We start from the raw sequence: 13,274 nt of genomic DNA, 5'->3' as shown, positions 1-13,274 counted from the left end.
GGATGGAGACATTAGAATACGAGGAAAGGCTTCAAGACTAGGCATGTTCACACTGGAAAAGAGGAGATTAAGAGGGAACATGATTAACATATACAAATAGATCAGGGGTTAATACATAGAGCTTGCAGGGGATTTGTGTTTGGTAAGATCATCACAAAGGACACATGGATACCCGCTTATGTTAGAGGAGAGGAGATCTTGCACACTGAGACGGAAAGGTTTCTTCACAGTACGGTCAATACGTATTTTGAATTCCCTGCCTGAGAGAGTAGTAATGGCCATGGTCATTACTTTTAAGAACGGGCTAAATAAATTCCTAATGGATAAGGATATACAGGGTTATGGTGGGTAGATAACAAAGTATAGTTAAAAAAAGAGGAATAAAACGCTCGACATGCACAACAGTTAAAATTAGTCCTAAAAATAATACAGTGTAGGAGACCACTAATAGGACCTAATTCAGATCTGATCGCAGCAGCAAATTTGTTAGCTAATTGGCAAAACCATGTGCACTGCAGGGGGGGGGGGGGCAGATATAACATGTGAAGAGAGAGTTAGATTTTGGGGGGTTATTTTGTTTCTGTGCCGGGTATTTTGTTTCACATGTTACATCTGTCCTCCCTGCAGTGCACATGGTTTTGCCCATTAGGCCCATAGGATGAACTTGATGGACAAATTGTCTTTTTTCAACCTCAGAAACTATGTTACTATGTTACAAAGCCGCTGTTCAGTAAATTTATCCTTATGTTTCTCTGACGTCCTAGTGGATGCTGGGGACTCCGTCAGGACCATGGGGAATAGCGGCTCCGCAGGAGACAGGGCACAAAATTTAAAAGTTTGACCACTAGGTGGTGTGTACTGGCTCCTCCCCCTATGACCCTCCTCCAAGCCTCAGTTAGGTTTTTGTGCCCGTCCGAGCAGGGTGCAATCTAGGTGGCTCTCATAAAGAGCTGCTTAGAGTAAAAGTTTTGATAGTTTTATTATTTTCAGTGAGTCCTGCTGGCAACAGGCTCACTGCAACGAGGGACCTAGGGGAGAAGAAGTAAACTCACCTGCGTGCAGGATGGATTTGCTTCTTAGGCTACTGCACACTAGCTCCAGAGGGACGATCACAGGTACAGCCTGGATGGGTCACCGGAGCCGCGCCGCCGACCCCCTTGCAGATGCCGAAGTAAGAAGAGGTCCAGAAATCGTCGGCTGAAGGCTTTTCAGTCTTCATGAGGTAGCGCACAGCACTGCAGCTGTGCGCCATTGCGCTCAGGCACACTTCACACCGGCGGTCACTGAGGGTGCAGGGCGCTGGGAGGGCGCCCTGGGCAGCAATGTTAATACCTTTCTGGCTAAAAAGAATACATCACATATAGTCCATGAGGCTATATGGATGTATTTCACCCCTGCCAGGTCTCAAAAAAACCGGGAGAAGAGCCCACCGGAATAGGGGGCGGGGCCTATCTCCTCAGCACACAGCGCCATTTTCCTACACAGCTCCGCTGCTAGGAAGGCTCCCAGGCTCTCCCCTGCACTGCACTACAGAAACAGGGTAAAAAACAGAGAGGGGGGGCATTTTTTGGCGATATTATATATATTTAAGCAGCTATAAGGAAACAACACTTATATAAGGTTGTTCCTATATAATTATAGCGCTTTGGTGTGTGCTGGCAAACTCTCCCTCTGTCTCCCCAAAGGGCTAGTGGGGTCCTGTCTTCTATCAGAGCATTCCCTGTGTGTCTGCTGTGTGTCGGTACGTGTGTGTCGACATGTATGAGGACGATGTTGGTGTGGAGGCGGAGCAATTGCCGGTAATGGTGATGTCACCCCCTAGGGAGTCGACACCGGAATGGATGGCTTTGTTTATGGAATTACGTGATAATGTCAGCACGCTGCAAAAGTCGGTTGACGACATGAGACGACCGGCAAACCAGTTAGTACCTGTACAGGCGTCTCAAACACCGTCAGGGGCTGTAAAACGCCCTTTGCCTCAGTCGGTCGACATAGACCCAGACACGGACACCGAATCTAGTGTCGACGGTGAAGAAACGAACGTATTTTCCAGTAGGGCCACACGTTATATGATCACGGCAATGAAGGAGGCTTTGCATATCTCTGATACTGCAAGTACCACAAAAAGGGGTATTATGTGGGGTCTGAAAAAACTACCTGTAGTTTTTCCTGAATCAGAGGAATTGAATGACGTGTGTGATGAAGCGTGGGTTACCCCTGATAAAAAACTGCTAATTTCAAAGAAGTTATTGGCGTTATACCCTTTCCCGCCAGAGGTTAGGGCGCGCTGGGAAACACCCCCTAGGGTGGACAAGGCGCTCACACGTTTATCCAAACAAGTGGCGTTACCGTCTCCTGATACGGCCGCCCTCAAGGATCCAGCTGATAGGAGGCTGGAAAATACTCTAAAAAGTATATACACACATACTGGTGTTATACTGCGACCAGCAATCGCCTCAGCCTGGATGTGCAGTGCTGGGGTGGCTTGGTCGGATTCCCTGACTGAAAATATTGATACCCTGGATAGGGACAGTATTTTATTAACTATAGAGCAATTAAAGGATGCATTCCTTTATATGCGAGATGCTCAGAGGGATATCTGCACTCTGGCATCAAGAGTAAGTGCGATGTCCATATCTGCCAGAAGAAGTCTATGGACACGACAGTGGTCAGGCGATGCGGATTCCAAACGGCATATGGAAGTATTGCCGTATAAAGGGGAGGAATTATTTGGGGTCGGTCTATCGGATTTGGTAGCCACGGCAACAGCCGGGAAGTCCACCTTTTTACCTCAAGTCCCCTCCCAGCAGAAAAAGACTCAGTCTTTTCAGCCGCAGTCCTTTCGTTCCTATAAGAACAAGCGAGCAAAAGGACATTCATATTTGCCCCGAGGCAAAGGAAAGGGTAAGAGACTGCAGCAAGCAGCCCCTTCCCAGGAGCAGAAGTCCTCCCCGGCTTCTGCAAAGGCCTCAGCATGACGCTGGGACCTTACAAGCGGACTCAGGGGCGGTGGGGGGTCGCCTCAAGAATTTCAGCGCACAGTGGGCTCACTCGCAGGTGGACCCCTGGATCCTGCAGGTAGTATCTCAGGGTTACAGGTTGGAATTCGAGAAGTCTCCCCCTCGCCGGTTCCTAAAATCTGCTTTGCCAACGTCTCCCTCAGACAGGGCGACGGTATTGGAAGCCATTCACAAGCTGTATTCTCAGCAGGTGATAATCAAGGTACCCCTTCTACAACAGGGAAAGGGGTATTACTCCACGCTATTTGTGGTACCGAAGCCGGACGGCTCGGTAAGACCTATTCTAAATCTGAAATCTTTGAACCTGTACATACAAAAATTCAAGTTCAAGATGGAGTCACTCAGAGCAGTGATAGCGAATCTGGAAGAAGGGGATTTTATGGTGTCCTTGGACATCAAGGATGCTTACCTTCATGTCCCAATTTGCCCTTCACACCAAGGGTACCTCAGGTTCGTGGTACAAAACTGTCATTATCAGTTTCAGACGCTGCCGTTTGGATTGTCCACGGCACCCAGGGTCTTTACCAAGGTAATGGCCGAAATGATGATCCTTCTTCGAAGAGAAGGCGTATTAATTATCCCTTACTTGGACGATCTCCTGATAAGGGCAAGATCCAGAGAACAGCTGGAGGTCGGAGTAGCACTAACTCAAGTAGTGCTCCAACAGCACGGGTGGATTCTGAATTTTCCAAAATCCCAACTGATCCCGACGACACGTCTGCTGTTCCTAGGGATGATTCTGGACACGGTTCAGAAAAAGGTATTTCTTCCGGAGGAGAAAGCCAGGGAGTTATCCGAACTCGTCAGGAACCTCCTAAAACCAGGGACAGTGTCTGTGCATCAATGCACAAGAGTCCTGGGGAAAATGGTGGCTTCTTACGAAGCGATTCCATTCTGCAGATTCCATGCACAAATTTTTCAGTGGGATCTGCTAGACAAATGGTCCGGATCGCATCTGCAGATGCATCAGCGGATAAAATTGTCGACAAGGACAAGGGTCTCTCTGCTATGGTGGTTGCAGAGTGCTCATCTGTTAGAGGGCCGCAGATTCGGCATACAGAACTGGGTCCTAGTGACCACGGATGCCAGCCTGAGAGGCTGGGGAGCGGTCACACAAGGAAGAAACTTCCAGGGCGTGTGGTCAATCATGTGATAGCACTGTCAGCAGTGTTCATCCCGGGAGTGGACAACTGGGAAGCAGACTTCCTCAGCAGACACGATCTTCACCCGGGAGAGTGGGGACTTCATCCAGAAGTCTTCCACATGATTGTAGTCCATTGGGAAAGACCAATGGTGGACATGATGGCGTCCCGCCTCAACAAAAAACTGGACAGGTATTGCGCCAGGTCAAGAGACCCTCAGGCAATAGCTGTGGACGCTCTGGTAACACCATGGGTGTACCAGTCAGTGTATGTGTTCCCTCCTCTGCCTCTCATACCCAAGGTACTGAGAATTATACGGCAAAGGGGAGTAAGAACGATACTAGTGGCTCCGGACTGGCCAAGAAGGACTTGGTACCCGGAACTTCAGGAGATGCTCACGGAAGATCCGTGGCCTCTACCTCTAAGAAGGGATCTGCTTCAGCAGGGACCGTGTCTATTCCAAGACTTACCGCGGCTGCGTTTGACGGCATGGCGGTTGAACGCCGGATCCTAAGGGAAAAAGGCATTCCGGAAGAGGTCATCCCTACCCTGGTCAAAGCCAGGAAGGAGGTGACTGCACAACATTATCACCGCATTTGGAGAAAATATGTTGCATGGTGTGAGGCCAGGAAGGCCCCGACAGAGGAATTTCAACTGGGTCGATTCCTACATTTCCTGCAAACAGGATTATCTATGGGCCTCAAATTAGGGTCCATTAAGGTTCAAATTTCGGCCCTGTCGATTTTCTTCCAGAAAGAATTGGCTTCAGTTCCTGAAGTCCAGACTTTTGTAAAAGGAGTACTACATATACAGCCCCCGGTTGTGCCCCCAGTGGCACCGTGGGATCTCAATGTAGTTTTGGATTTTCTCAAATCCCATTGGTTTGAGCCACTCAAATCGGTAGATTTGAAATATCTTACATGGAAAGTAACCATGCTACTGGCCCTGGCTTCAGCCAGGAGAGTGTCGGAATTGGCGGCTTTATCGTATAAAAGCCCATATCTGATTTTCCATTCGGACAGGGCAGAATTGAGGACGCGTCCTCATTTTCTGCCTAAGGTGGTATCAGCGTTTCACCTGAACCAGCCTATTGTGGTGCCTGCGGCTACTAGCGATTTGGAGGATTCCAAGTTGCTGGACGTTGTCAGAGCATTGAAAATATATATTTCAAGGACGGCTGGAGTCAGAAAATCTGACTCGCTGTTTATACTGTATGCACCCAACAAGCTGGGTGCTCCTGCTTCTAAGCAGACGATTGCTCGTTGGATTTGTAGCACAATTCAACTGGCACATTCTGTGGCAGGCCTGCCACAGCCTAAATCTGTCAATGCCCACTCCACAAGGAAGGTGGGCTCATCTTGGGCGGCTGCCCGAGGGGTCTCGGCATTACAACTCTGCCGAGCAGCTACGTGGTCAGGGGAGAACACGTTTGTAAAATTCTACAAATTTGATACCCTGGCTAAGGAGGACCTGGAGTTCTCTCATTCGGTGCTGCAGAGTCATCCGCACTCTCCCGCCCGTTTGGGAGCTTTGGTATAATCCCCATGGTCCTGACGGAGTCCCCAGCATCCACTAGGACGTCAGAGAAAATAAGAATTTACTCACCGGTAATTCTATTTCTCGTAGTCCGTAGTGGATGCTGGGCGCCCATCCCAAGTGCGGATTGTATGCAATACTTGTACATAGTTATTGTTACAAAAAAATCGGGTTGTTTATTGTTGTGAGCCATCTTTTCAGAGGCTCCTACGTTATCATACTGTTAACTGGGTTCAGATCACAAGTTGTACGGTGTGATTGGTGTGGCTGGTATGAGTCTTACCCGGGATTCAAAATCTTTCCTTATTGTGTACGCTCGTCCGGGCACAGTATCCTAACTGAGGCTTGGAGGAGGGTCATAGGGGGAGGAGCCAGTACACACCACCTAGTGGTCAAACTTTTAAATTTTGTGCCCTGTCTCCTGCGGAGCCGCTATTCCCCATGGTCCTGACGGAGTCCCCAGCATCCACTACGGACTACGAGAAATAGAATTACCGGTGAGTAAATTCTTATTTTATTCCTCAGTCAGTGTGCAGTGAAATTACTAAAATACTTCTGAGCACTCTATGCTCTTCTATTGTGTATGAACTACAACAGAAAGTCTGGATAAAAGTTAAAACACTGTGGGCTGAATGACACCCGAGATCGCCAGAGGTGCGGGATGCTGGCCGATCTCAGACCTTTTTTCTTAAAGGTGCAATCACTTACAGGCAAACCATGCCTTGTAAGTGATTGCCCCTTAAAAAAACAACATCTGAGAATAGCCGGGGACCTCAGGTGTCATTAAATCCAGCCCTGTGCCTGCTTTCCCCCTTGTTAGTTTCAAGTGTATGCGTGCATGTATGTATGTATGTATGTATGTATATATATATGTGTGTGTGTGTGTGTGTGTGTGTGTGTGTGTGTGTGTGTGTATGTATATATATATATATATATATATATATATAGCTATCCATATGGTGTCTGGCGCTCAAGGCCAAAAGATATAATGTGCTGCGGTGCCCTCCTCGTGGGAAATAGAACCCAATGTGCAATACGTGAAGTGATTCAGGCGGCACTCAACAGTCTGATGTCCGTTAGTAATTTATTAGCAGCAACAAGCCAACATGTTTCGGAGCTTCCTCCGTCCTCAGGGCCAAATTACCAAATGTGCTCAAACATACAAACATATAAACCCAACATAATCAAGTAACAGCAGGCTCTAACCTTACTCACCTGCTCCACGGCGCGCCCGCGACTCCACCATCCCGGTCCGCTGTCGCGTCTCCCGGATGATGTCATCTCGGCGCGCCGCATCGCAGGTGGCATCCATGGTAAACTGGACGCTATTAGATCACGTCCGTAGAGCCACCTGTGAAATCATAACAAAAACAGATCAACGTGACATGTAGACAATACAATAACACTCATTACTGACACATTAAAAACATAAGAAAGTGAGGCAGTGTCACTACTCCAGCTCAAATCCCCTCATGCTGAAATTAGTTAAGATAAGGTAAATGCAACTACTACAGCCATAGGGCGCATACATAATAACTAATGAGAGGACCCAACTGTCTACAAGAAACATTGTAGTCCTAAATTCTCGTTGAGGCCCTTAGGGGAAATCGTACCAAGAGAAAAAATCCACCTTGATTCCTTTTGCAGCAATAACCTATTCCTATTGCCCCCCCCCTCAGGGATTTGGTTGCGTGATCTATTAGAATAGCCCTGTTACACGCTACACTATGCTTGGCCTCAAAGCAATGCAGAGCAAAAGGCTGATCACTAAGGCCCTTCTCGTAGGCCTTTTTAATGGCACTACGGTGGAGGGCCATCCTTTCCCTGAACTGCCGAATGGTCTTGCCAACATAAGCCAGACCACAAGGGCAGGACAGGAGGTATATTACATGTGTAGTGGTGAACGTAAGTCTATGGCGGATTTTAATTTTGCGACCTGTGAGAGGGTGGTTAAAGGTGGCCCAAGTAATGAGGGTGTTACAAGTGGCGCACCCCAAGTATCTGAAGCAACCTAACTTCTGTCTCAAAAAATGAGACTCCCTCGGTTTAGTAAGGTTAGTTACATCAAGTTTCATAACCATGTCACCCAAATTTTTACCTCATGTATAACATGGCATAATGCGAGTGTCTGCCAAGGATGACATTGCCTGGTCAGTCTGAATAATAGGCCACATTTGTTTGGCCTTATGCACCACCCTTTTGCTAGCTGTGGTGTATGTATTGACCCAGGCTAATCTTTTTGAGTCACCTTTACCCTTGGCTGGATTTAAGGTATGTTCACGTATACTCAAAACTTTAGATTTGGCTGCCTGCAATGCTCTCACTGGATAACCTCGTTGTGCAAATTTGCTCAACATATTATCCAGGGCCACCACTGTTTCTTGGGGATCTGAAGTTACCCGTCTTACTCGCAAAAATTGCAAGTATGGTAATCCTCTTTTAAGGGCCAACGGATGAAAACTTTGATAGCTAAGGAGCATATTCCGATCCGTCGGTTTAATGTGAATGGATGTTGACACCCTTTGTGCAGAACAAGTGATGGACACATCTAAATAATTAATAGTGACCTCATCAATGATGTATGTAAGTTTAACTGCTTGGGCTGTCAGATTATGCTTGTCCCAAAGATCAACAAGTTCCTCCTTAGGGCCCCGCCAAAATACCAGCAAATCATCTATATAGCGTTTGTAGTATACAGCGTGCTGCATGACTGTTGTATTCAGGTAAAACATCTGTTTTTCCACCTGATGCATGTAGGCATTGGCGTACGATGGGGCCAAAGCAGACCCCATCGCACAGCCAGCCTTTTGCAAGAAAAATACACCATTGAAAATGAAGTAGTTGCGACTCAGAACCTAGTGCAATAATTTCAAAAACACTACTAGTTCCGGACCCTTATACAACTCATTGTCCTGCAGTAACAAGCGCACTGCCTCCACACCCGCATCATGAGGAATGCAGGTGTACAGGCTAGTGACGTCTGCACTGCAGAGCAATGTGTGTGGAGGTAAATCACCCAAATCCTGCATTTGTATGAGGAGTGAAGTAGTGTCCTTAAGGTAGGACGGGATAGCTTGGACACACGGGTTGAGATATGCATCAAGGTATACTGATACCGGGTGGTACAAGGAACCCCGGGCCGACACTATAGGCCGGCCCGGGGATCCACTAGTGACTTGTGTACCTTGGGCGCCATATAAAAAAGAGGCACTTTAGGAAATTCAACATTCAGCGCTTGTCTGACTTCTGTACAAATAAGCCCCTGTTCACAGACGCCCTGTACATATTGGTCTAACTCCCTTTTATACTCAGTGGTATGATCTCTAACCAATTTTTTATAGGTAACAGGATCATTAAGCTGGCAATCGCATTCCTTAATGTAAGCTGTTAAGTCCTGAACCACTATCGACCCCCCTTTGTCAGCTTTTCGGACTACTATGACCGTACGGTCAGATAACCCTTTGAGCACCATTCGCTCCCCCCTAGATATGTTGCTAAATGGATCCTTACAGGGTAAGTTACCCTCCCTTTCCAACATCCTCAAGAATGTTTTGATCGATGGATTTAAACTAGGAGGGTCAAAGCTAGAACCTGAGGTAACTTTTTGTAATTGGGGCGGGATAGATTGATTAAAGTCACTCAAAGGTCTGGAATTAAAGAACTCTTTACGCCTTAAAGTCCTGCCTAGGCGATGAACCTCAACTTTCCAGTTGAGTGGATCTGGATCACTAGCAGGCACAAACGACAGTCCTTTAGCTAGCAGTCTATACTCCTGATCGGACAATGGGGTAGATGATAAATTAAAAATAAGTTCCTTCAAGCTCGCTGCGGATTTTGACCAGAGGATCCTTTGGTTTTGTTGCGAGCGCTGCGTCCTCGTCCTCTTCCAGTTTGTGGAGTCCTGTTGGACCGTGTCTGTATCACTCCTGCTGCCTGTTCTAAAGGGATGTGGGCCTCACGTGATTGGTTGGATGATGACGCTGCCTCCGAATCACTGGCTGACGTACTGGTACCCGGCACTGTCTCCCTGTACCGTCTTGGTTGACCTCTCCGTTTGCGAAAATATTGCTCTTGATTAGAAGTGGTATTACCGAGCCATGGGTAAACTTGTCGTTGTGCATAGTCCCTCTGGACTTTGACCAGCTTATCCTTTTTTGCAGGACAATGAGTTGTATAAGGGTCCGGAACTAGTAGTGTTTTTGAAATTATTGCACTTGGTTCTGAGTCGCAACTACTTCATTTTCAGTGGTGTATTTTTCTTGCAAAAGGCTGGCTGTGCGGTGGCGTCCGCTGTGGCCCCATCGTACACCAATGCCTACATGCATCAGGTGGAAAAACAGATGTTTTACCTGAATACAACAGTCATGCAGCACGTTGTATACTACAAACGCTATATAGATGATTTGCTGGTATTTTGGTGGGGCCCTAAGGAGGAACTTGTTGATCTTTGGGACAAGCATAATCTGACAGCCCAAGCAGTTAAATTTGTATACATCATTGATGAGGTCACTATTAATTATTTAGATGTGTACATCACTTGTTCTGCACAAAGGGTGTCAACATCCATTCACATTAAACCGACGGATCGGAATATGCTCCTTAGCTATCAAAGTTTTTATCCGTTGGCCCTTAAAAGAGGATTACCATACTCGCAATTTTTGCGAGTAAGACGGGTAACTTCAGATCCCCAAGAAACAGTGGTGGCCCTGGATAATATGTTGAGCAAATTTGCACAACGAGGTTATCCAGTGAGAGCATTGCAGGCAGCCAAATCTAAAGTTTTGAGTATACCACGTGAACATACCTTAAATCCAGCCAAGGGTAAAAGTGACTCAAAAAGATTAGCCTGGGTCAATACATACACCCCAGCTAGCAAAAGGGTGGTGCATAAGGCCAAACAAATGTGGCCTATTATTCAGACTGACCAGGCAATGTCATCCTTGGCAGACACTCGCATTATGCCATGTTATACACGAGGTAAAAACTTGGGTGACATGGTTATGAAACTTGATGTAACTAACCTTACTAAACCGAGGGAGTCTCATTTTTTGAGACAGAAGTTAGGTTGCTTCAGATGCTTGGGGTGCGCCACTTGTAACACCCTCATTACTGGGGCCACCTTTAACCATCCTCTCACAGGTCGCAAAATTAAAATCCGCCATAGACTTACGTGCACCACTACACATGTAATATACCTCCTGTCCTGCCCTTGTGGTCTGGCCTATGTTGGCAAGACCATTCGGCAGTTCGGGAAAGGATTGCCCTCCACCGTAGTGCCATTAAAAAGGCCTACGATAAGGGCCTTAGTGATCAGCCTTTTGCTCTGCATTGCTTTGAGGCCAAGCATAGTGTAGCGTGTATCAGGGCTATTCTAATAGATCACGTACCCAAATCCCTGAGGGGGGGCAATAGGAATAGGTTATTGCTGCAAAAGGAACCAAGGTGGATTTTTTCTCTTGGTACGATTTCCCCTAAGGGCCTCAACGAGAATTTAGGACTACAATGTTTCTTGTAGACAGTTGGGTCCTCTCATTCGTTATTATGTATGCGCCCTATGGCTATAGTAGTTGCATTTACCTTATCTTAACTAATTTAAGCATGAGGGGATTTGAGCTGGAGTAGTGACACTGCCTCACTTTCTTATGTTTTTAATGTGTCAGTAATGCGTGTTATTGTATTGTCTACATGTCACGTTGATCTGTTTTTGTTATGATTTCACAGGTGGCTCTACAGACGGGATCTAATAGCGTCCAGTTTACCATGGATGCCACCTGCGACGCGGCGTGCCGAGATGACAACATCCGGGAGACGCGACAGCGGACCGGGATGGTGGAGTCGCGGGCGCGCCGTGGAGCAGGTGAGTAAGGTTAGAGCCTGCTGTGACTTGATTATGTTGGGTTTATATGTTTGTATGTTTGAGCACATTTGGTAATTTGGCCCTGAGGTCTGAGGAAGCTCCGAAACATGTTGGCTTGTTGCTGCTAATAAATTACTAACGGACATCAGACTGTTGAGTGCCGCCTGAATCACTTCACATATTGTATATATATATATAAAAAACACAGATATATATATATAAAAAACTCAGATACAGTCTATCTTTTCAGTTCATACAACGCCCTTTCATTAGGGTATGATAGAGTTGAGAACTGTAGTAGTGTCAGTACACATCTCTTTAAAGAAACTTCTATATTCTTTTTTAAGCTAGTTGTGCATACAGGCAACAGCCTGGGGTCTACTACGATATGCCAGCTGTCGGAATGCCGGTGCCCAGCATATCGATGCCAGGATCCCGACCACCGGAATGCTGACAGCGGGGCGAGTACAAAAGAGCCCCTTGCGGCCTTGCTGCACTCGCCACGCTGTAAGCACGGTGGCGCACTACGCTACGTTCGCCACACTATTTACTCTCTCTCCATGAGTGTCGTGGACACCCCAAGAGGGAGAAAGGTTTGTCTGTATTCCAGCGGTCGGGATCCCGGGGCCAGTATGCTGAGCGCCAGGATCCCGACAGCAGGATATCGAATGCTTCCCACAGGCACAAGCAAAATTTACAACCAGTGTTTACAGCAGAGCCTGTTTGAGTGTTTCTAATATTTTGATGTATATGTCTATATTCAGTAATTGCCTGCTCTCCCAAATTGTCTGTGACACTCGCTCCCAGATACTTACTCCTTCAACAATAAAGTTGGGTGGTGGAATAAAGATGCAATTCAAGTTGATTAACCATAACATAGTCACAATCCCTTTACATATATACATTTACATATATACAGCAATATAATAATGTGCTATGTACTAAATCATAAATAAAACATGCTCTTTAAAAAAAAAAAAAAAGAATGGTGCAGTAACTGAATGAAACTGGGTGTGACGGCAGTATTTTGGTTATTAGGTTTCCTTACAGATATTAGCCAATTTATATTTCCTGTATTATTGTTTAAGCAATACTAGAAGAGGGCTGTACAACATTTGGCTTTCATAAATATCCTCCATCATGATACAAGCTGCTATATATAATGGCTGTAAAGATAAGAAGACTTTTAGTGATTATCAGTGACCAAAAGATGTCACCCTTCCCTAGTTTATGTACAACTAACGGGATGCGGTTATGTGATTGGGGAGGCTTGCTTCAACAGTTTGAGATTGATGGCAGTGACAGCAACACAATGGTTATTTATTTGTAAGTAGCCCGACTGGTATACTGTAGGCTCATAATTGATATATTTTCCTTTTTGCTAGACAGGATTATGAAGTCATATTATACACACATGAATACTATAATCTATTTTTTATTTGTTATAACCAATACACCAGTTGTTATATTTTTTTCTTGGTGACCTACTGTATTTAATATTAAAAAAAAACTGTTATATGACTGTTTTGACTTTTGTACTGCAGTTATGAAATTCAAGAAAAATTCTCGTTTTCTGGAATTCTCCGTCCAGTTATTGCAAAGGGCATTATATGAGGAGAAGTTCCAGAAGGTACTCGAGTGGAGTGCCATGGTGTTTGACTATTTAAAAAGGTATTGTGTTTCATGTTAGCAGATGTTTATGTATAAAATGCAATAATA

At 46.0% G+C, this 13,274-nt stretch overlaps 1 protein-coding gene across 3 annotated transcripts in view; it reads left to right on the top strand.

The window, feature by feature from the left end:
• Positions 1-13,274, top strand: part of CFAP54 (cilia and flagella associated protein 54) — a 736,502-nt gene that overhangs the window by 252,161 nt on the left and 471,067 nt on the right. For all 3 annotated transcript variants that reach the window (XM_063927747.1, XM_063927746.1, XM_063927748.1), the window contains exon 31: positions 13,100-13,226. In XM_063927747.1, coding sequence (XP_063783817.1) covers positions 13,100-13,226 — 127 coding nt within the window. The remainder of the gene's footprint in view (positions 1-13,099; positions 13,227-13,274) is intronic.

Source organism: Pseudophryne corroboree, chromosome 6, assembly GCF_028390025.1.
Source record: "Pseudophryne corroboree isolate aPseCor3 chromosome 6, aPseCor3.hap2, whole genome shotgun sequence".
NCBI lineage: Eukaryota > Metazoa > Chordata > Amphibia > Anura > Myobatrachidae > Pseudophryne > Pseudophryne corroboree.
This window is presented reverse-complemented; position numbering and strand designations above follow the sequence as displayed.